Raw genomic sequence first — 25,000 nt, 5'->3', positions numbered from 1 at the left:
CTAATTGGCTGAAACACGGACAGAAGTGGTGTCTGATTGGCTAAAACACTAAGCGAACGAGCCTTTGATTTGCTAAAATACAGAAAAACAGTCTCTGATTGGATGAAACACACAGACAAATGGCTAGTAGCGGTGTCTGATTGGTTAAAACACTAAGAGAACCAGCCTCTGATTGGCTGAAACACACAAGAGATGTAGTCTCTGATTGGCTGAAACACACAGAGATGTAGTCTCTGATTGGCTGAAACACACAGAGATGTAGTCTCTGATTGGCTGAAGTACATAGAGAAGCAAAGTCTGATTGGCTAAAACACACAAAAAAAAACAGAAGCACACAGAGAGGTGGCCTTTGATTGGCTGAGATACACTGACAAAAGTGGCGTCCAATTGGCTGAAACACTAAGAGAAACAGCCTCTGATTGGCTGAAGCACACAGAGAAACCACCTCTGATTGGCTGAGGCACAAATAGGCCTGGTGTGATTGGCTGCAGTACCTTTGCAGTGTCTGTGCAGCACGTCGAGCGCGGCGATGAGGAACTCGTGCGCGTCCTGCTGCTCGTATCCGGCCAGGTGTCGGGCGTGAGTCCACACTAGATGTAGCAGCCGGAAGGGAATGTGCGGAGAGCGGTGACCCGAGTAAAACTGCACAACACACACACACACACACAGAGAAAAACCACAATCATCATCCACACACACATCAGCCAATCAATCAGGATCACCACATTCATCAGTGTGTAGAACAATGTCTGTGTGTGTGTGTGTGTGTGTGTGTGTGTGTGTGAGTAAGTGTGTTAGTACGTGTATATGTATGTGTGTTGTGTGAGAGGTGTATATGTGTGATTTCACAATGTGCGAGTTATGTGTGTGACAATATATGTGTGTGAGGCATTTGTGTATGAATTGTAAGCGTGCGTGTGTGTGTGTGTGTGCTTGTGTGAATACACATGTTTGTGTGTGTGTGTGAGTGAGTATACTTGTGCGCGATGCATGTGTGATGCCGTTTTGTGTGAATATGTATGCATGTGTATATATATATATATATAGTACATCACGTGTGTGTGTGTGTGTGTGTGTGTGTGTGTGTGTGTATGTGTTTTTTCCTACTTCTCTCACCTCCTGAAATAGGTGTGTGTGTGTGTGTGTGTAGCCCTCACCTCCTGAAATAGGTGTGTGTGTGTGTGTGTGTGTGTGTGTGTGTGTGTGTGTAGCCCTCACCTCCTGAAATAGGTGTGTGTGTGTGTGTGTGTGTGTGTGTGTGTGTGTGTGTAGCCCTCACCTCCTGAAATAGGTGTGTGTGTGTGTGTGTGTGTGTGTGTGTGTGTGTGTGTGTGTGTGTGTGTGTGTGTGTGTGTGTGTGTGTGTGTGTGTGTGTGTGTGTGTGTGTGTGTGTGTGTGTGTGTGTGTGTGTGTGTGTGTGTGTGTGTGTGTGTGTGTGTGTGTGCGCGTGTAGCCCTCACCTCCTGAAAGAGTTGAGACATCTCACACACGAGGCAGGAGTTGGACTGCATCTCACACTTGTGTCTGTCGGACAGAAAGAAGTCCCTCAGCAGCGGAGTGTGTGTGAGAGCCTGAACGATGCAGTTCATAAAGCAGGTGTTGCCCAGGTTTATCAAACCACGCAGTCCTGAAACACACACACAAGACAGACAGTGCGGAGAGATCAAACACAAAGAAGAAAACAGCAGGAAAGAGAGTGAAAAACAAAGATGACTCATTTTGTAGTTCAGAATGAACACACAATGAAAGATTCATCACCGATAAACATGACAAGAAAAAAGAAAACACTTTAGCCTTGTGCTGAACGAGTTCACTTATTCATGATTCAACACCGTGTGAGCAACAGCGGCTGCTTTCAGGACAAAACTGATCGAATTCATTAAATACTACAATTCCTATAATAATCACTGACATTATGGAGACAGATGGTCAGACAGAGAGATGAATGGACAGACAGACAGCCAGACGGACGAAGAAACGAACAGGCGGGCAGACAGGCGCATGGATAGGTGGACAGACAGGCGGGTGGACGAATAGGCAGTGGATAAACAGGCAGGCAGACGAACAGGCGGGTGGACAAACAAGAGGGGAGACGAACAGGCGGGCTGACGGACGAGCAGGGGGGCGGACGAGAAACAGGCGGGCGGACGGACGAGCAGGCGTGTGGACAAAGTGGTGGGTGGATGAATAGGTGGGCAGGTGGACGGGCAGGTGGACGGATAGGCGGACGGACAGCTGGTCGGGACAGGCGGACGGGACAGGCGGGAGGACAGGACGGACGGACAGGACGGATGGACGGACAAAAAGGTGGACGGATGGAATAACAGGCGGGTGGACAGGGCGAACGGACAGGAGGACGAACAGGCGGACAAACAGACACGGACAGACAGATGGACAGACAGACAGACAGGTGGACAGAATAACAGGCCAACAAACAGACAGATAAACAGATAGATAGACAGACAGGCAGATGAAAAGACAGGTGGACAAAGAGACGGGACGAAGAGACAGACAGGTGGATAAACAGACAGGGGGACAAATAGACAGGCAGACGAAGAGACAGACAGGCGATTGAAGAGACAGGCGGACGAAGAGACAGGCGGTTGAAGGGACAGGCGGACGAAGGGACAGACAGGCGGACGAAGGGACAGACAGGCGGACGAAGAGACAGACAGGCGGACGAAGAGACAGACAGGCGGACGAAGAGACAGACAGGCGGACGAAGAGACAGACAGGCGGACGAAGAGACAGGCGGACGAACAGACAGACAGGCGGACGAACAGACAGACAGGCGGACGAACAGACAGACAGGCGGACGAACAGACAGACAGGCGGACGAACAGACAGACAGGCGGACGAGCAGACAGGCGGACGAGCAGACAGGCGGACGAGCAGACAGGCGAACGAGCAGACAGGTGGACGAACAGACAGGCAGGCGAAGAGACAGGTGCATGAACAGACAGACAGACAGACAGGAGGACGTACAAAGGCAGACAGACGGATGGATGGACAAATGGACACAGACAAAGAACAGACAGGCGAACAGACGGATAGACGAATGGACAAAGACAGCCCAAAGGATAGGTGGATAGAAAAAGACCATAAGAGACAAAGACATCCAGGGAGACAGATGGACAAACACAGACAGACAGATAGATAGATGGACAGATGGACTGAAAGGAGGAGGAAAGCACATGAAGACAGCATGAAGGATTGATGGATGGAGATAAAAACAGCCGGACAGAGAGAGAGAGAGAGAGAGAGAGAGACAGACAGACTAACAGACAGACAGACAGCATGCGCTCACAGGGAGGCTAAACGTGCTGATCTGGCCCTTCTCCAAACACACATCTGCTGCTCAGAGATCAGTTAGAGAGAAGAAAACCTGCTAACAGACCTGGAGAGAGGAACACGAGCTGCTGATGTATGTAGCTGCTTTCAGCTGCTGATGTATTATTGATGACCACCAGTGATTCAACATCATAAACACACACACACACACACACACACACACACACACATTCTGACAAAGACCCCCTGCTTCAGGATCAACAGGAGACGCGATCCACAAGAAGAATCAGCTGACACAGACAAACCAGCATGTCCACAGCGGGAACTGGGGCGGAAATAACCAATCATCTCAAGAGAGTCATTTACTCAGGAATCATTTTGGTGGCATGGTATGTTTTTGATTCACTATAAAGAGCTGACTCCGAGTCATTTGCTTAATCTAATTACTCTGATTTTCATTGCATGTTCTTGATTCACCAAAGAGAACCATCTCAAAAGAATCATTTGAATCATTCTGGTCATGCTAAACGATTCTGATTCACATTAAACCAAGCAATTTGTTCAGGAAATAGGTGAATCGTTCTGGATCAACTGCATGTTCAGTATACTGATATGACTCAAAAGAGTCATTTGATTCAGAATCAGACAACACTGCTGCATGAGTTTGGTATACCAAAAGAAGCAGCATCTCAACAGAATAAATAGGTTCACTTTTGTTTCTTTGTATGTTTTTATTCGCTATAAAGGCCTGTCTCGAGTCACTCCTCCAGCCATTTGTTCAGGAATCAGTTGGTTCACTTGTTGAACTTTATACTTTTGATTCAATTTAAATGTTCTGACTGAAAAAGAGTCATATGTTCAGGAATCAATTGTTCACTGAATGCACTACATGCTTTTGATACACTAAAATATTTGGCTAAAGAGTAATTTGTTCAGGAATCTATTGGTTCACTTGTTGCATTTTATGCCTTTGATTCACTATAAAAAGGTCTGGCTCAAAAGAGTTATATGTTCGGGAAACAATTGGTTCACTTAAATCACTGTAGGCATTTTATTAAATATAAATGTTCTGGCTGAAAAGAGTCATCTGTACATAAATCAATTGATTCACTGTATGCTTTTAAATCAATATAAATGTTCTGGCTCAAAAGAGTCATTTGTACATAAATCAATTGATTCACTGTATGCTTTTGATTAAATATAAATGTTCTGGCTCAAAAGAGTCATTTGTACATAAATCAATTGATTCACTGTATGCTTTTGATTCAATATAAATGTTCCAGCTCAAAAGAGTCATTAGTACATAAATCAATTGATTCACTGTATGCTTTTGATTAAATATAAATGTTCTGGCTCAAAAGAGTAATTTGTAAATAAATCAATTGATTCACTGTATGCTTTTGATTCAATATAAATGTTCTAGCTCAAAAGAGTCATTAGTACATAAATCAAATGATTCACTGTATGCTTCTGATTCAATATAAGTGTTCTGGCTCAAAAGAGTCAATTGTTCAGGAATCAATTGTTCACCCGTTGCACTGCATGCCTGTAAGTCACAAAAATGTTTGGCTCAAAAGAGGCATGTTCAGGAATCATTTAGTTCACTTGGTGCATTATATGGTTTTGATTCACTATCAATTGTTTGGTTAAAAAGAGTCAATTGTTGAGAAATCAGTTTGTTTACTTGATGCGCTGTATGATTTTGATTCACTAAAAAAGCTCTGGCTCAAAAGAGTCATTAGTTCAGGAGTCAATTGGTTCACTCAATGCACTGTAAGTTTTTGATTCACTATAAAAGGTCTGGCTCACAAGAGTCATTTGTTCAGGAGTCAACTGGTTCACTCGTTGCACTGTAAGCTTTTGATTCACTATGAAAGGTCTGGCTCAAAAGAGCCATTTGTTCAGGAATCAATTGGTTCACTCAATGGACTGTATGTTTAATTCACTATTTTATTCAATAACTCAATATAGCTCAAAAGAGTCATTTGTTCAGGAGTCAACTGGTTCAATCGTTGCACTGTACGCTTTTAATTCATTATAAAAGGTCTGCCTCAAAAGAGTCATTTGTTCAGGAATCAATTGTTCACTCGTTGCACTGTAAGCTTTTGATTCACTATAGAATTTAATTAAAAAGAGCCATTTGTTCAGGAATCAATTGGTTCACTCAATGCACTGTATGTTTAATTCACTATAAAAGGTCTAGCTCAAAAGAGTCATTTGTTCAGGAGTCAACTGGTTCAATCGTTGCACTGTACGCTTTTGATTCATTATAAAAGGTCTGCCTCAAAAGAGTCATTTGTTCAGGAATCAATTGTTCACTCGTTGCACTGTAAGCTTTTGATTCACTATAGAATTTAATTAAAAAGAGCCATTTGTTCAGGAATCAATTGGTTCACTCAATGCACTGTATGTTTAATTCACTATAAAAGGTCTAGCTCAAAAGAGTCATTTGTTCAGGAGTCAACTGGTTCAATCGTTGCACTGTACGCTTTTGATTCATTATAAAAGGTCTGCCTCAAAAGAGTCATTTGTTCAGGAATCAATTGTTCACTCGTTGCACTGTAAGCTTTTGATTCACTATAGAATTTAATTAAAAAGAGTCATTTGTTCAGGAATCAGTTGGTTTACTTGTTGCACTGTTGCTTTGATTCAGTAGAAAAGATTTGGCTCAAAAGAGTCATTTGTCTGAAAACAGAACTATGCTTGTGTTTTATGCATGACAAATAAAAAAACATCTCAAAAGAGTCATTCATTTGTGAATCTGATTCCCAGTAAAGAATGACATCAGATGATTCAGGATCATGTGTTAATTGTTTCATTCCAATTCCCCAATTCTAGTGGTTTTTGGATAAAAACTGGCGCAATAAAACAAAACTGTAATATTTGCTGTTGAAACCAATCTATTATTTCTAATTCCCATCACTCAAGTCTGTTGATGAATCTGATTGGCTGGTTTTCTCACTTCAGCAGTGTTGTGATTGGTTGCGTCGCCTCCAGTGCAGTCAGACTCTAAAACCCAACAGCCGGCCAATCCTGCCCGCACAATATTCCTCTGAATCCATCATACACGGCCCGTATTATGTCCTGAATGATCAATGGCGGCTCCGGCTCTCATACGGCTAATCGCATTAGTGTGTTTCTCTGGGTGTGAGCGAGTGCGGATGCCGTTTAGCGCCTACGCTAGGCCTGTGGTGCAGACATTTAACACCATTACTCCAGCGCCAGGCCCTCAGACTGAGGGGGAAAACAGCCCAAAATGAGAGAAGGGAGAGCGCCAAACCACCGAGACATCATTTCTTTAATGGCTAACATCCATATCGCCCCTTATTCTTTTATTATTATTACAGCATCACATAACACGGCAGATACGAAGACAAAGAAAAGACAAAAATAGGATGTAGGTGTGATTGTGTAAGAAGATAGAGAACATGTACAACTATATAAATGTACACGTGTGATAGGTGTTGGATTACCAAGTACGATGCAATCCTGGATTAACATATTAGTTCATACTGGAACATCATTTTTGCTCAAAAATATAGTCCATACCTAATTCTTTACCCCCAAACCCAACCCTAATGGTAACTCATGATCAAAATTAAAATGTTGCTTCAGGATATACTTGGTGAAATCACATTAACCGTATACAATATAAATACACGCATACATACATGAATATCTACATGCTTATACACACACACACATACACATATACATATACAGATTCAGTAAGGAGGCTGGGTAAAAAAAAAAAATTAAAATACGTAAAAATAAATGAATTAAAATTAAGATAAAAAATTATTTTAATAAAATTAAGATAAAAATTCATTTAAATAAATCAAAATAAAATTAAATTGAAATTACATCAAAATAAATTAAATTAAAATGAAAATAATTTAAAGTAATAAAAATAAAAATAAATAAAAATTAAATAAAATTATATAAAATAAAAACAAAAATAAAAATCAGTTACATGAAAACTAATTAAGATAAAATAAATTGAAAATAAATAAAATTATATAAAAGCAAAATTAAAAAAATTAAACTAAAATTAAGAAAAATTAATTAAATCAAAATAAAAGAAAATTTAAATTAAATTAAAATAAAATAAATTAAATTAAATTAAAATGAGAAAAAAATTATATAAGATAAATACAAAAATAAAACCGAATTAAATTAAAATTAAATCAATAAAACTAAATCAAAATAAATTAATTAAATTAAAATAAAATACATTAAAAATAAATAAAATTATATAAAATAAAAGCAAAAACGTTTAAAATTAAACTAAAATTAAGAAAAATAAATTAAATCAAAATTAAAAAAAATGTAAATTAAATTAAAATGAAATGAAAAAAATTATATAAGATAAAAACAAAAAAAAAATTAATTAATTTCAAATGAATTCAAATTAAAATTGACATACAATCAATTAAATTTAATAAAAATAAAATTGTTACAATTAAAAAATATATAATAAAAATAAATTACATTTAAAATAAATTAAATTAAACAAAAAAGTGAAAAGAAAATGTTAAATAAATAAAAATAAACAAATTAAATAAAAAATTTTTTAAATGAAAATAAATAAATAAATTAAATTAAAAATAAAAATAACTTAAATTAAAATAAACAAATTTTCGTAAAAATAAATAAATATAAACCAATTTAATGTAATAAAAAACTAAATGAGAAGAAACAATTATATATTTGAGAATGCACAAGCAAAAAAATGGATGACAATCATTTAAAACTGACGGCCAACAAACACAGTGCTCTTGGCTGGTGTGCAGTCTGCAGTCTCTAGACATCTGACGACTCTGAATTCATTTGAACTGACTAGTTTTACACAGATGAGTTTTGGCGGAGCTCTAATCACCTGCTCCGTGCCAAGCTGTATTATTGAACAGTGTTTCAGAAAAGCGCGGCCCGTGGGAAATGAAGCTCTTACCTATGGTGCAGTTGGCTGTGATTTTCCTCCGTTTGGGATTGTGTCGCAGCAGCTCCAGCTCTCGTTTCGTTGGTTCCCACATTGAATATTTCTCTCCAATACCTGATGTTGTAGAGAATGTGCATGTCATTTTCACAATATTCAACAAGGATGCATTACAAAATCACAGGTACATCATGACAACAATGACATTTTTTGGGTGAATTATACCTTATAAATACAGTGTGTGACTCTCAACACATTTTGGAGGTGTCCATGTTGGTGAGCAATGTATATAAATCAAAGTGAAGACTTGTGCGACCACCTTTATGCTTCTGTCCTGACCTTGAAAATATAAGTGGCTGAATTGCTGAATTGCAGAAAAGATGAATTGCGATTGTGTAGGGTCGAATCGAGATCTTTTTTCGATTAATCGTGCAGCCCTAATAAAGAATATTATGACTTGTTCTTCATTCTGTAATAATAAACCATATCTGGGTGCCATAATTAATCATCCGACTGATGTTATGTGATATGAAAGTGAATTTAGTATGTCAGTAAATCTCTTTTTGCAAACCGGCTCAAACTAAAAACTACTTCTCACTGTAATAACCCATTATATGTATTTTCATTATAAGGACATGTCAAATTTTGTTTTATGGTTAAATTTTTACCCATCCCTAATAAGGCATCTTTCAGATTAAATTGAAAATATCTTTATTTATGTTCTTTATGTTTTGAACGAACGTCTCTAATGAATTGAGATGAGAAAATCAATTAAATTAAAATTAATTAAAATTTTAATTCAGATACAATAAATTTAATTAAATAAAAATAAATAAAAATAAAAAATTATATAAAATAAAAACTAAAATAAATAAAAATAAAAATCATGAATATTAAATTAAAATTAAATAAAATAAAAGCGAAAAAATATATAAAAATAAAATTAAGATAAAAATTAAAAATAAACTAAATTAAATCAAAATGAAATTGAAAAAATTAAATTAAAATAAAATGAAAAGTAATTAAAGTAAAAATAAATTTAAATTAAATAAAATTATAGATGATAAAAACATTAAATAAATTTAATTAAAATTAATTCCAATTAAAATTAAGATAAAAGTAAATAAATTAAATTTAAAATAAATTTAAATGTTTAATTAAAATACATGAATTACAATAAAAATTAAAATAAATTAAAATAAAATAAAATTATATACGATAAAAACAAAAATAAATTAAATTAAATTAATTCAAATTCAAATTAAGATAAAAATAAATTAATTACAATTAAAATTAAAATATATTTAAATTAAATTATATATATATATAAAATAAAAAAACAGGCCATGCGGTGGAGCAGTAGGTAGTGCTGTTGCCTCAAAGCAAGAAGGTCGCTGGTTCAAGCCTTGGCTGGGTCAGTTGGCTTTTCTGTGTGGAGTTTGCATGTTCTCCACGTGTTGGCGTGGGTTTCCTCCGGGTGCTCCGGTTTCCCCCACAGTCCAAACACATGCGCTATAGGGGAATTGGGTAAGCTAAAATGTCTGTTGTGTATGTGTGTGAATGAGTGTGTATGGATGTTTCCCAGAGATGAGTTGCAGCTGGAAAGGCATCCGTTGCGTTAAACATATGCTGGATGAGTTGGCGGTTCATTCCGCTGTGGCAACCCCAGATTAACAAAGGGACTAAGCAGAAATGAAAATGAATGAAAATAAAAAACCAAAATAAAAATAGCTTAAGCTCTAATCAGGCTCAAAAAACAAAACACACACGCTTGCCCTCCTGTGGCTCACAGCATTACAGTCTCCAACATTAATATTTCTGAATTAACAGCCCACAAGCCACAGGCCGAGCTAAACCACATCACGCAGGCAGGGCAGCAAAAAACAAAACAAAAAAAAACCTACCTTGCAATTTCCACGCTTTTCTTTGTTCTTCTTTGGCAATCTGCTCCATGTCTTTGTCGTATATGTAGTCTTGGCACACAAAGCAATAAATTCCACCATACAAAAGGTCTATAGCTGAAACACAGAGAACGAGAGAGCATCTATTAAAGTCAAAGTTGACGTTTGCATTTTCCTCAGTAAATATGAAGGCATTAATGCAACACTGCTCGGTGCAGCAAATAATAAGTGATGAGAATAATAATTAGGATGCAGCATGGGAAACATCCATCTCTGCACGTGCCACAATATCATCATCCTCTGTCAAATAATAGCTGCATTTACCCTTTTTTGGGCAATAATATAATAAACTAACCACTAAGATGCAATCACAATGCACGTTATGATGCATAATAATGAGGAATTTAAAGGGACAGCGCACCCAAAAATGAAAATTGTGATTATTTTACTCACTCTTGACTTATTTTAAACTAGTTAAACACAAAAGATACTACGATAAATCTCAAAATATACTGTTTTATTCCTATTTATATACTGATTACATATTGCAAATGTTAATGCTATTGATATTTATATTCTATCCAATGCAGCATGGTAAAAATCCATCTCTGCACATGCCAAAATATCGCCATCCTATTGCCAAATACTAGTGGCTTTAACCTTTTTTAATGTGCTAAATCACTAATATGCAAATAAAATACTATGAATAATTATTATGATGCATAATATTGAGGAAATTAAAGAACAGCGCACACAAAAATGAAATGGTTAATATTTTACTCCCCCTTGACTTGTTTCACACCAGTTAAACGCAAAAAAACAGTATAATAAATGTCAAAATATCATGTTTTATTCCAGTTTATATTCTTTCCCATGCAGTATGGGAAACATTAATACACAGAGAACGAGAGAGCATCTATTAAAGTCAAAGTTGACATTATAAAAACTGTATAATAAATGTTAAAGTTTTATTGTTTTATTATTATTCATTTATATTCTAATTGCATATTGCAAATGTTAGTTTTATTCTTATTTATATTCTACACCATGCAGCATGGGAAGCATCCATCTCTGCACATGCCACAATATCATCATCCTCTGTCTAATTCTACTGGCTTTTGTCTTTGTCAACAATATAATGTGCTAACCACTAAGATGCAATCAAATACAACAAATGCATATTATAATGCATAATATTAAGAAATTTAAAGGGACGGCGCATCCAAACATGAAAACTCTTACCCCTTTACTCCTCCTTGACTCGTTTTAAACTAGTTAAACGCTAAAGATAGTATAATAAATGTTAGTTTTATTCTTTATCCATCTTTGCATTTGCCACAATATCACCATCCTCTTGCCATATACTGGTGGCTTTTACCTTTTTTAAGGCAATAATGTAATGTGCTAACCACTAAGATGAAATTAAATACAATAAATGCATAATATTAAGGAATTTAAAGGGACAGCGCACCCAAAAATGAAAGATGTTGTCATTTTACTCACCCTTGACTTGTTTCAAACCAGTTTAACACTAGAGACAGTATAATTAATGTCATAATATAATGTTTTATTCTTATTTATATTATTTCCCATGCAGCATGGGAAACATCCATCTCTGCACATGCACAATATCACCATCCTCTTGCCATATACTAGTGGCTTTACCTTTTTTAGGCAATAATGTAATGTGCTAACCACTAAGATGCAATCAAATACAATAAATGCATAACATTAAGGCATTTAAAGGGACAGCGCACCCAAAAATGAAAGTTGTTGTCATTTTACTCACCCTTGGGAGGTTTCAAACCATTTCAACGCTAAAGATAGCATAATAAATGTCATAATATGATGTTTTACTCTCATCTATATTCTAATTACACACTACAAATGTTAATTTTATCATTATTTTAATTCTTTCCCCATGCAGCATCTCTGCATGTGCCACAATTTCATCACCATCCTCCAAATATCAGAGGTGTTATTGATGCATTATCGCTCTCTGATTTCTCATTCAGTGCATTTCTCGGAGCCCGCACTGCCAATACCTGTTTCTCAGTTCCCATGGCAACCTGACGATGGTCTGTTTGGCACAGACGCACTAAATGTTCGCAGGTGGAGAGTCTATTTGTGACTCGACACTAATGCAGAGCCTGGCGCGACCCGCCGACAGGTGCTCGGACTATGAGGCTTTTAGTGGCTTTCAGCGGCTGGATGCTTGCTATTTCCAGCGATTGCAAAAGGGACAGAGGTCTCATTGTTGAACTGGCAGGACGCTAACAATCGGCACAGGCATGTGGTAAATCTGCTCAAAACAGGAGCGCTTTACCTTCTAAATAAACGCACTAAAGTCTCTTGTTTGTGCACGATTAGGATTTATTAGTGCAAATGCAATGGAATCAAACCAATAATGTGCTAACCACCAAGATGCAATCAAATTCTATGAATGCATGTTATGCAGAACACAGAGGAAGTTAAAGGGACAGCGCAAAAATAAGTGAAACTGGTATCATTATTATACTAACACTTGACTTGTTTTAAACTAGTTCAACACAAAAGATAGTATAATAACTAGGGTTGGGTACCGAAACCCTTTGTAATAGATATGTACCGGATCAAATCGGCACTTGGATTTTGGTGCCACTGGTGCTGCAACAAGGACATCAAAAGCATCAAAGGTGCATCAAAGGCACACATATGGCCCGTTTCCACTGAAGGCTGATTTATACTTCTGCGTCAAACACCGGCGTATGCTACGGCGCTGACGCATAGCCCTTCGCCATGGCCATCGCCGTCGCTGATGTGCACCTCTCAAAAAATGTAACTACACGTTGTAACGACGCGTACCGTAAGCTATGTGATTGGTCGGCTTGGTAGCGTTGACGAGTCTGGGCGGGACCGAGAGGCGCGCGAATGGCGCGACGCCGCGTGAGCGATTGTTTACAAGTGTGGAGTACCATGAAGGAGCTCCGGATGGAGATTTTTGTTTTGTGTTTACCTCACAGTTAAAGTTGTTGCACGTCCGCTGGTTCCTGCCTCAAAATGAGCGAGTTTGAGCCACTTGTACATTCCGGAAGTGTTCAGGAAATGCAAAAAAGTTGCGAAGAAACTCGACACAGAGGAACATTTACACCTCACTGCCAACTAGCATTTCGGAAGTGTTAATGCAGACCGACAGAGACAGCGCGCAGAAGTATAAATGCACAGCCACGCGCGTTGCCTGCGCCGTGGGTTACGCCGGTCACCTGACGCAGAAGTATAAATCAGGCTTGAGTGGTACGGTACGGTATGGTTTGGTACGCTTTTATGGCCATTTCCACTGTCAAAGGGTCCTTTGGAAAGGGTCCCAAACAGCAGAAAGGGTCCCAAAAGGCGGAGCTAGACGCGCAGCTGAACGCTAATGGTTTACAGAGATACGTCATTCGTAGACTCAACAAGCCAGAATGTAAACAAAGGACCCGCCATGTTTGAAATACACAGCAAGAGATTACAGCGGAATTATAAATACATATGCAGCCATGGTCGATCCTGAAAACAAACCCTGTCGTCGTCATGATAAACAGCCATGGAGAAGAGCAGATTTACCCTGTGCCGCGTAGTTTTATACGAGCCAGTCTGAAGCCCGAGTGGTTTCGATTTCTTTCTTGCGCTCGCCGCGCGACTCTATCTAAAATAACAAACTTCTTGATCTGATGATAATAACATGCACTTGATTATTGACAAGCTTTGGAAACCCGATCCTGTGAGAAGCTGACAAACGCGAGAGACACATTCAGAAAGAAAAGGACAAACGCGAGAGTGGGGCGCGGGAAAAAGGCGAAGCCAAGCAGCAGGTTATTTCTTCAGCAAACGTGAACAAACTGCCTTGTTTTAATCTTTATCATCACCTTTTGGACTAATATAAACTGGGAATGATGGAATGACTCTCTAACAGCTGCTGAAGATTACAGACACAGATGAGAGGTTTACTCTGACTGTTGGCTATACTTTGTGTTGTTTTGAACCTAATTAACGATGAAATGTCTGCTGTGTGTAGTTCTTCTGTAGTTGGTAACATATCGAAGACTGTAAGGGGCTGTATGTGTTCATATATGTTCATTAATTTAGTTATTTAATACAATTATGGACGTTACAGTAGGCTTTTTCGCACAGTCATTTATCTGCAGTTATAAACAACTCCTGTTTATAGAAATGTTAGTAATAAACATTTATACACAAGTGTTTATGTGTGTAAAGCGTCTGTTTTGTGAGAAGTGCTTTTCATATGATATGTGAACGATCTGTGCAGCTTTATTGTAGACATTTTCTTGAGCGAAAATGACGTCGACTGAAACTTTGTCATACACCACACCCACCAAAAGGGTACCCTTGGTAGTGGAAACGCAAGCCTGATAAAGGTGACCCGTACCGACCCGTACTGTACCAGTCAGTGGAAACGAGCCATTAGGTATGCGTCGTTACAACATCTCTAAACAACTTTCAGGAAAACTAACAGGTAGTCTTGGGCGGTATCCAAATTTTGATACCGCTATTTTACCCCGGTATTACCGCGCATAATAAAAAAAATATGACATAAGGCTCAGACAGCGTCACCAAACTGTTGGCTTGTGCCTTAACCATTCAGAAACTGAATACCGTATATGCGACCTTATGTTCGGGTCACCCGTTTGTCTTGTTTGTATTAGAGATCTGCATGGGATGCTCATGCACGCGCGCGCGCGCACGCACGCACGCACGCACGCACGCACGCACGCACGCACGCACGCACGCACGCACGCACGCACGCACGCACGCACGCACGCACGCACGCACGCACGCACGCACGCACGCACACACACACACACACACACACTAAACCTCAAGTGCTAAATCAGTTTAATTTGGTTATTTATCCCCCAAACTCAAATAATAGATTGAATCTGCTAGTGTTTATTCTTCTTTAGTGTTTTCATTTCATCACGACTCTGAAAGCGCTGTAAAGCGTCGCCATTTCAATAGATGCTTTTAAGTCAGTGCAAGTCTGAAAGTGTGACTCATACAAGCTAGATTTAAACAGTATTTAGATATGCATGTAGAAAAAAAGAGAGAAGTTGCACAACAGAATGAGGTGGGGCTGCATCATGCACACACACACACAGACGCACGCACACACACACACATCAGATGAATAAACCAAAAGCATAGCAGGCCTTCAGGTAACCATGGGAACCAGCAGAAGACGAAAAAAAAGAGGAAAGAACAGTGAGATCAAGCCTGTCGAGTGTCAGTCGACAAAAAAACCACAGTAAACGGAGGACGAGAAACAAAAAATAAATAAAAATAATAATAATAAAAATAAAATAAAAAAATCGCAACAAAATGTAGCGCAAGAAAAAAATCCCAGACTTAATTACTCGCCGTTGGTCTTTGGAGAATAATCACGTTTTTTTTCCTCGTCACAGTGGCGCTCATTCACAGTTATCCCATGAACGGAGAATAACCTAATTAAATGTTCAATCAAACTCCGAGGGGAACTGAACACACACACGCACACACACACACACACACACGCACGCACGCACGCACGGGTGTAAAGACAGAGCGATGCCTCAATGACACCTGGGGAAATGGCGAGATTCAGTGATACTGCAGATGCACTGTGACGTCGAGGGCAAGAGAAATAATATATCATCCCCTGAGGAAAAACGAAATCCCGCTGGACCAATGGCAGGAGGCCAAAACACAAACAAAGCTATTTATTAATGAATAAATGGGTTCAAACTCAGCACACCTGAAGAAACAGCGATGGCTGCATAGGAGAAAAGTCCATGTTAAAGTGTGCAAGAAGCAAACACGTGTTCAAAATCACTATTAATACTAGCTTAAAGATTTATTAAAAGTAACGTATCGTCTCCTGACCCTCATCAGACTTATACACTCATTGGCCACTTTATTAGGTACACCTTACTTGCACCGGGTTGGACCCCTTTTGCATTTAGAGCTGCCTTAATCCTTCGTGGCAGAGATTCAGCAAGCTACTGGAAATATTCCTCAGAGATTTTGCTCCATGAGAGCATCACACAGTTGCTGCAGATTTGTCGGCTGCACATTCATGATGCCAATCTCCCGTTCCACCACATCCCAAATCTGCTCTATTGGATTGAGTTCTGGTGACTGTGGAGGCCATTTGAGTACAGTGAACTCATCGTCATGTTCAAGAAACCAGTCTGAGATGATTCATGCTTTATGACATGCTGCGTTATCCTGCTGGAAGTGGCCATCAGAAGATGGAGACACTGTGCTCATAAAGGGATGGACATGGTCAGCAGCAATACTCAGGTAGGCTGTGGCGTTGATGCTCAATTGGTACTAATTGACCCAAAAAAAATCTCTCCCACACCATTACACCACCACCACCAGCCTGAACCGCTGACACAAGGCAGGATGGATCCATGCTTTCATGTTGTTGAGGCCAAATTGTGAGCCGAGCATCCGAATGTGTCAGCAGAAATGGAGACTCATCAGAGCAGCAACGTTTCTCCAATCTTCTATTGTCCAGTTTTGGTGAGTCTGTGTGAATTGTAGCCTCAGTTTCCTGTTCTTAGCTGACAGGAGCGGCACCCGGTGTGCTCTTCTGCTGCTGTAGCCCATCCGCCTCAAGGTTGGACGTGTTGTGTGTTCAGAGATGCTCTTCTTCAGAGCTCGGTTGTAACGAGTGCTTATTTGAGTTACTGTTGCCTTTCTATCAGCTGGAACCAGTCTGGCCATTCTCCTCTGACCTCTGGCATAGGGCTGGGCTAATGATGCTCGCTTTGAACTGCAGCAGATCGTCTTGACCATGCTGAAATGCATTGAGTTGCTGCCATGTGATTGGCTGATTAGAAATTTGCGCTAAGGAGCAGTTGGACAGGTGTACCTAATAAAGTGGCCGGTGAGTGTGTATTATTTTGACAGATTGTGCATTAATGAAAGTGCTGAAATGTGTGTGGTGGAGCTCAGACTTAGTGTTTTCTCTAGCTCACCTCTCTGAAACAGGTGTGTGCTGAACTGTAAACCCTGGCTGGAAACACACAGAGTCAGGGCCGATTATCCCCTCGCACACTATAATTACCCACAATCCAGTCTGTTTGCGCTTCTTATTTGTTTGTTGTCGGAGGGTGGCTCCCGTGCTCATTAAAACAGAGGGGATAATTACACGGCAGCGATGCATTAAGGAGCTGGGAGATTTCCAAGACCCATCCAAACATCCACAGCCCCGTTTCAGCACTCCGCAAGCAGAAGAAAAGCACTTTTATTATGGCTTGCCGAGCAGAAATTCAACTAGATTTTGGGCCTCGAGTAGGGCTGGGGTATTTAATTACACTAGAATTAATTACTGCGATTGCTTTTCAGTGTTCAAAAGTATAATCAAAGCAGAAATGCTGAATCTTCATGCAATTATTACATTTTTTATTAACTCAGGCCATCTATTTTTATTCTACATGTACAATGGGCCGTCATAGAAATCTGCAAATATTTGATGGATACATGGAAACTAGAGCTGTATTTACCTTAAAGCTCTTAAACATGTAAAATAAAATAAAACTTGAAATTATAACAGTAATATATAACCGTTTTTCCATCTAGAATGTTCTTTGGGAAAATATTAAATGCAAAAATCTAAAAATATATTTTAAGAAAAAAATCTACAATATAATATATAAAAAATGTTAAGAAAAATATAATATAATATATAAAAAATGATAAGAAACAAAAATATAATATTTTAAAAATGGTAAGAAAAAATGTATAATATAATATATTAAGTGATTTAAAAAACAAATTATAAATGATAAAATATGTAATATAAAAATTATAAGAAAAAATATAAAATATAAAAAATTACTTTAAAAATTTAAAAATATATAAAAAATGATATATATATATATATTTATTTATTATTATTATTTTTTTAAATGATAAAAAAATTATATAATATAATATAATAAAAATCATAAAATACATAATATATTAAAAATGATAACATACATAACATAATACATTAACAATAAGAAAATGGATATATTATATTAAATAGATATATTATATTTTAATATATATCTATTGACAAAGTGATTTATATTTATAAACACTTATTAATTTTAATCTAAAGTGTGGTATATGCACACAGACTATTCAATTCAGTCGGACAGTCAGTCATCCCAGACAAAATTGCAGCGTTTCTTTAAAATCTTCACTGCCTAGCTGAGATACAATATAAAGTGAGAATCAGAGCAAACAAGAAGCACTGCATTAAATTACACTGTTCCGCGCCGTGTCTTTAAAATATGGAATTTAATTTTACCCCAGTATTTTCAATGGAATTTCTGTGCTCGCCTGCTGATATTAACAGCGCCTGCGTTTAAATGGTCTTTCGTCTATTTTATGCTTTAACAACTGAATGAATGCTTAAGTCTATTTAACTTTCTATATTTTAGGTACATTACAGTATCGATGCTGTAAAAAGAACCTTATGAAATTAAAAACAGTCACATAAAGCTTTCACCAGAAGTTCATCACTAGGTGTGCATATATTTATCTAATTTAATTCATTAGATGTGCCTTTTAATCGCTAAGATAGAAGAGAAGAGGAAAAAATGCATTATTGAGGGAAAAATAAAAACTAAAACATTTACATTTTGGTTAAACTATATTTCTTGATGTCAGTTCATTACAAGCTTTCCTTAAAACATTCATTAATATGTTTTGGCTTTGGCATTAATATGGCTTTGCAATCAAAAATGTGAATATAATAGAAGTCAATGGGGCAAAAACAGCCCCCAACATAACCAAAGCGTAGTCAATTTGCTTGCTTTATTGTTGAATTGTTTATCACTATATTGTTGTTGACAAAAATCATCCCATTTGCTGAAACACAAAGAAAGCCGTGGTCAAATGAAGCCTCAAAATCACCCCTGAGAGGAAGAAAACGACCCAACCGCACACAAGGGTTAAGATAATAAAGTGGAAAGGCTTGAGTGCTGGCTATTCCTCATCTCAGTCTGAGTTTGTGTTTCTGCACGAGTCTATTTTCTGCCGATGACGTCTGCGGTGTGGGTGACAGAGAGAGAGAGAGCGGCAGTGAATCTTACCTAGGTTGTGTCTCTTGTTTTTGGCGTGTTCGTGGATGTGTTTCTTGCTGAAACAGCCGAAGAACACACAGTGAAGACACGAGTGCAGCCGATTTAGATGAGCTCCACACATGTGACATATACATGACTTCGCCTATGAGGGAAACAGAGATATGCAGGCATTTAGAGAAGACAAACAATATGTGTGCAACAGAAATCACTAGTTTATAGACTCCATGAGTAATTAGTTCATTAGAGAACGTCAATGGGTGAACGGAGAAGCCTTTTAAGAGCGATGCATTTTTATAACAGGCATGATTATAACCCTTCGAAAGGATGAAGAATCAAATGATTACATTAATAATGCTCAAAACCTCCAAAAAATGATTAATGAAGTGAAAGTCGAGGATCTGAGAAATGATCTTGAAATGAACAGATAAGGACAGTGATTTTGGACAACGCTGTAAAACGAATAATTAATGATGTGTTTTTTCGCACTTGTTGCATTGAGACAGAAAAATCAAAAAATCATCAAAGCTGAATATTTTTACGTTATCAAATTTGCCCAAAAGTACCAAAATAGCAGTGATTTTTTATGATTTATTAATTTTGTATCTATCTATATCAATGAAAAATGATGCGTTTACAATAAACCGTAATATAGCTTGCTTTAAAAATTTAAAAAAAAAAAAAAAAAAAATCAATAAAAAAATATTTTGGATTGTTTTTTATGCAGGGCCCTAAAGGTTTTTTTGTATAATTTGCATTTTTTTATTATTACAATTTAATTTGACCATAATTTTTTTACTTTAAAAAGTAAAATAAATTAATAATTGAATAAACGAACTAATAATACATATGCATTTGTATATAAATAAATACTAATTATTATTTGTATATAAATAGATATGCAAATAAACAAATATATTTGTAAATAAATACATATTTGTAGATAAATAAATACATTTGTGAATAAATATATACATGCCACTAAATAATGATAGTGATTTACAAATATATTGAAAATGTTAAAGTTAAACATTTTTTATATTTGTTATTAAATACATACATATATTTGTAACTAAATAAATATGATATTTTAAATATATATTTAAACTGATGTATATAAATGTTTTTATATATTTGTAAATAAATACAGACATATGTTAAAATGATTTAAATTATATTGAAAATGTTCTTTATATAAATAATATTTTATATATTAGTAAATAAATAAACAAATAAATATTTATTTGTAATATATATGTATATATATATATATGTGTGTGTGTGTGTGTGTGTGTGTGTGTGTGTGTGTGTGTGTGTGTGTGTGTAATTTCAAAATATATTGAAAATGTTATGTTTATATAAATTATTATTTGTATATGCTATATATTTGTAAATGCTATATATTTGTAAATAAATAAACAAATAAATATAGATTTGTAAATTAGCAGTGTTTTATTACTACATTTTAATTTGACCATAAACTTTTAAAAAAGTAAAATTAATTTATATTTAAATAAAGAAAAAATAATACATAAAATTGTATATTATAAATAAAAATTATTTGTATCAAATATATTTGTAAATAGACGAACAAATATTCAGGATTTTAAAATATATTGAAACTTATATTTAAATATTTTTTCTTATATTTGTAAATAAATAAATAAATACAGATTTGTAACTAAATAAATATAAATGATAAAATATTTTAATAATATTTAAAAAATATTATATGTATATAAACACAATGTTTATATCTATGCAAACTAGAGTTAAAATAAAAATCATAAAAAGACAGTCTTTTTTTTTATTATTGCATGATTCTTTTTAATAATGATCTGAAATATCTCCATAGTGTTGCTTTAAGACCCTGAAACATCTCCAGCGTTTAACAGTTGCCTCTGCTTTTACCTCCAGACTAGCTATTTTTGTAGAGACCCCATTTTCAGCTTAACATCTCGCTGTTTTTCTGTTCCCCAAAGATTTAGCACCAGACACACAACTGAGAACCGCAATCCTAGCGCACCAATGAGCTCTGAAGCACAGGTGAGGGAGGAAGCCTTTATCATTTCACCATCACCTCAATTCAAAACACCACCGCCTGAAGGAAACAACAATATGAGGCAAAACATATGCATTGAGGCATGGGGATAATTAGGGAATGATAACCTGCAACCCTGCTGTAAATATGTAAACACTTTAAGGAAATAACCTCCTGCAGTTTAAGACCGGTTACTCACTGAAGCTAAGCAGGGTTGAGCCTGGTCGGTACCTGGATGGGAGACCACATGACAAAACTAGGTTGCTGTTAGAAGTGGTGTGTGTGTGTGTGAGGCCAGCAGGGGGCACTCAACCTGGTAAAGAGTAGGGGTGTCCTGGCCTCCACCGGCCCTTAACCATCATGGCCTCACTATCCACCGTATTGGCTCTATCATGGTCTCTTCACTACACCAATAGCTGGTGTGTGGTGAAGCACTGGCGCTGTTGTCCTGTGGCTGCCGTCTGCATCCCTTTGCGTTTATGAAAAAGCACTACTGTAAACAATGCATGTTGTGACACCACGAAATAAACGAGATGTCTTTTAGTTTTATCAGTACACTATACATAGTCATATAGCACAGAACTGTTTATTGTTTTAATTTATTACTATTATTGAACGCTAATGTTTGTGTTATTCACTGGAGTAGAAGGCGCGCGGCTGCAGGGGAAGGCCTGTTTTCTCTGTCTTTCATCAGAGTAATTCGATCTGAGTCGTGGAGGGAGAAAAGCCTCCGGTGAGGTGAACTTGCCAAACATACGATACACTGTAAAGATACGCATGAGCGCAACAAACATCATCACAAGATCACCATCAAGCATGATGAGGCAGCATGCAGTAATGCCTGATATCATTAAAGTTTGGGTCACAGCAGAAAACGGTGTTACTAACCACCCAGCCAAATTTAATTGATTAAAGTGTGCATTTGTTTATTTAATGTTTGACGTGATCTCAAATAAAAAAATGAGGAGGGCGGGGCATTTAGTAGCTCCTCCTCCATGAGCTCAAACGCATCAAATGAAAAGCCAATGAGGTGGCGGCGAGGCATGTCAGACACTAGAGAGTGTTTGATTGGTCGGAAGATTTGATAAGAAACTGAAGTACAACTATCTCAAGTGGGCGTGTCCACTGCTGAAACCACACCCCCTCACTGGAACACAGCCTTCCCTCAACTGTAAATTACTATAACCTGAATGTATGATACCGATGATGACTCTGATAATGTTTAATTGGCTTTATGCAGACATGCATGTTTGAGCACCTCAAATACTCATGGTAACACTGCCGTCTTCAAGACAGATAAAAAAAACAAACAGACAAATAAATAAACAAACAAACAGGTAGATAAATAAACAGACAAATAAAAAAAGAAATAAACAGACATATAAAAACAGACAAATAAATAAACAAATAAACAGAAAAAAAAATAAACAGACAGATAAAAAAGACAGACAAATAAATAAATAAATAGAAAAATAAACAAACAGATAAAAAAAACAAATAAACAGATAGATAAATAAACAGACAAATAAAGAAATAAATAAACAGACAGATAAAAAAACAAACAGACAATTCAACAAACAGATAAATCAGATAAGTAAATAAACAGAGAGAGAAAAAAACTAACAGACAAAAAGAAAACAAACAGATAAAAAAGACAAATAAACAAATAGATAACACAGACACAAACAAACAAGATAAAGAAATAAACAGATAAACAAACAAAAAACAAATGAAAAACAAACAGACAAATAAATAAACAGATCAAAAAATAAATAAACAGATAGATGAATAAACAAACAGCTAAATAAATAAATAAACAGACAGATAAAATGACAAACAGACAAATAATTATATAAATAAACAAACAGATAAAAATAGTTAGATAAATAAACAAACAGACAAATAAATAATTAGGTAAATAAACAAATAAATAAATAAATAGATAAAAAAACAGATATATAAATAGACAAATAAATAAAAAATAGACACAGAGACGAATAAATAAATAAACAGATAAATAAATACACACAAACAATGAGATAAATAAATAAATTAACAGGTAAATAAATAAATACACACAAACAATGAGATAAATAAATAAATTAACAGGTAAATAAATAAATACAAACAATGAGATAAATAAATAAATAGATAGATACATAGACACATAAACAAATAAATAAATAGACAAAAACAAAGAGATGAATAAATAAACATATAAATAAATAAATAAATCAATAGACACAAACAAAGAGATAAAAAAAATAAATAAACAGATAAATAAATAAATAAATAAATATATAAATACACATATAACGAGATAAATAAATAAACAGATAGATAAATAAATCGAACATAGATAGATAAATTAAAAAGATAAACAGAATAATAAACATATGCCTCCAGCCAATAGATCCCGTCACTGCTAAGAATGATTCAAAAGCACTTTTACACAGTCAAAATGTTTATGAAAGCAAGAATATGCCCCTGTATGTGTTTGTGCTTTAATAGTAATAGGATATGATCTAGTTCAAGAACAACTCATATGAAAGAACCATTTTCTCAAGATCAGCTTTACGCCAACACACGTAATATTAATATTATAACAGCTCAACAGACGTTAATTCGGAGTAATATTTTAGAAACAATATTGGCTTTTTTGATAATTAAAAATAAAACATTAGTGCACTTCAGAAGTACAAACTCTGCACTGTTTGCTTCCTTAAAGAATCTGATTTCGAGTCAATGATTCGCTCATAAAAACACTTGCTTTGTTTCTAAACGAATCAGCTGTTTTGAAAGAATCATTTGAACGGACGATTCAATGAATCACTCACTGAGACAGAGATTTGTTCCAGCTACTGGTAGTTTTAGTGTCATGTTTATTTATCCATGACAGGCCGAAACTAGCCAAGACCGGCACAAAAACACACTCAGCTAAATACTGTTCAATTATTGCCATCCATAAATGATCTTTAGTGTCAGCAGCACTGCAGTACAGTACGCAGTGATCTGAAGATCTCAGTCTCTGCTGACGTCATTTCTCCTTCATCTACACTGCATACACTTCCTTCATTCCCTCACACACACACACAAACACACTCCTCTGCTTCTCCAGTTGCTGTTAATGCTGTAATGTTGAATCAGATCGTGCATTGATCCAGACCTCATCTGAGAGGAGCGTGAGGGACTGAAGAACAAGACAAGGAGGATCAGCTTCCTCCTACAACACACACACACACACACACACACACACACACACACACACACACACACACACACACACACACACACACACACACACACACACACACACACACACACACACAGTCTATTTCTGCTTGCTGGCATGTATTGAAACAAAAAACCATTAAAATGAAATGGAGAGGCACCAAACACTAGCAGTCAATGGCAAAGACAAAATAAAAGTATACAACAGACAATAGGATGGATAAATGAAATATAATAAAGGAGATATATGAAGAGTTCAGATGCAAAAACAATAGTGTGAGACTGACAACGGCAGCCAGAAGAGAGAATAATGTCAGATTTACTGTCCTGCGCCTATACACACTGCATTACACACACGTGGCATAAGCTGTAATTTGCTTATTATATTTGATGCGAAGATGATATAATACATACGCAAATACCTATAAATGTTCAAACCTGTTTAAAAATCAAAACATTAAAAACTTTCAAGGATTTAAAATGCTGATGAGTGTTAAACGCATAA

General features: G+C 36.4%; 1 protein-coding gene across 2 annotated transcripts in view; it reads right to left on the bottom strand.

Moving 5' to 3' along the window:
* The window catches only part of usp22 (ubiquitin specific peptidase 22), a 55,491-nt gene that overhangs the window by 10,648 nt on the left and 19,843 nt on the right, over positions 1–25,000 (bottom strand). For both annotated transcript variants that reach the window (NM_001441692.1, NM_001441691.1), the window contains 5 exon segments: positions 495–642; positions 1,461–1,627; positions 8,243–8,344; positions 10,132–10,245; positions 19,236–19,368. In NM_001441692.1, the coding sequence (NP_001428621.1) occupies positions 495–642; positions 1,461–1,627; positions 8,243–8,344; positions 10,132–10,245; positions 19,236–19,368 (664 nt within the window).

This window comes from Danio rerio, chromosome 12 (assembly GCF_052040795.2).
Source record: "Danio rerio strain M-AB ecotype USA chromosome 12, GRCz13ab, whole genome shotgun sequence".
NCBI classification, from domain to species: Eukaryota; Metazoa; Chordata; class Actinopteri; order Cypriniformes; family Danionidae; genus Danio; species Danio rerio.
The sequence above is the reverse complement of the archived record's forward strand: the minus strand, read 5'-3'. Positions and strand labels throughout refer to the sequence as shown.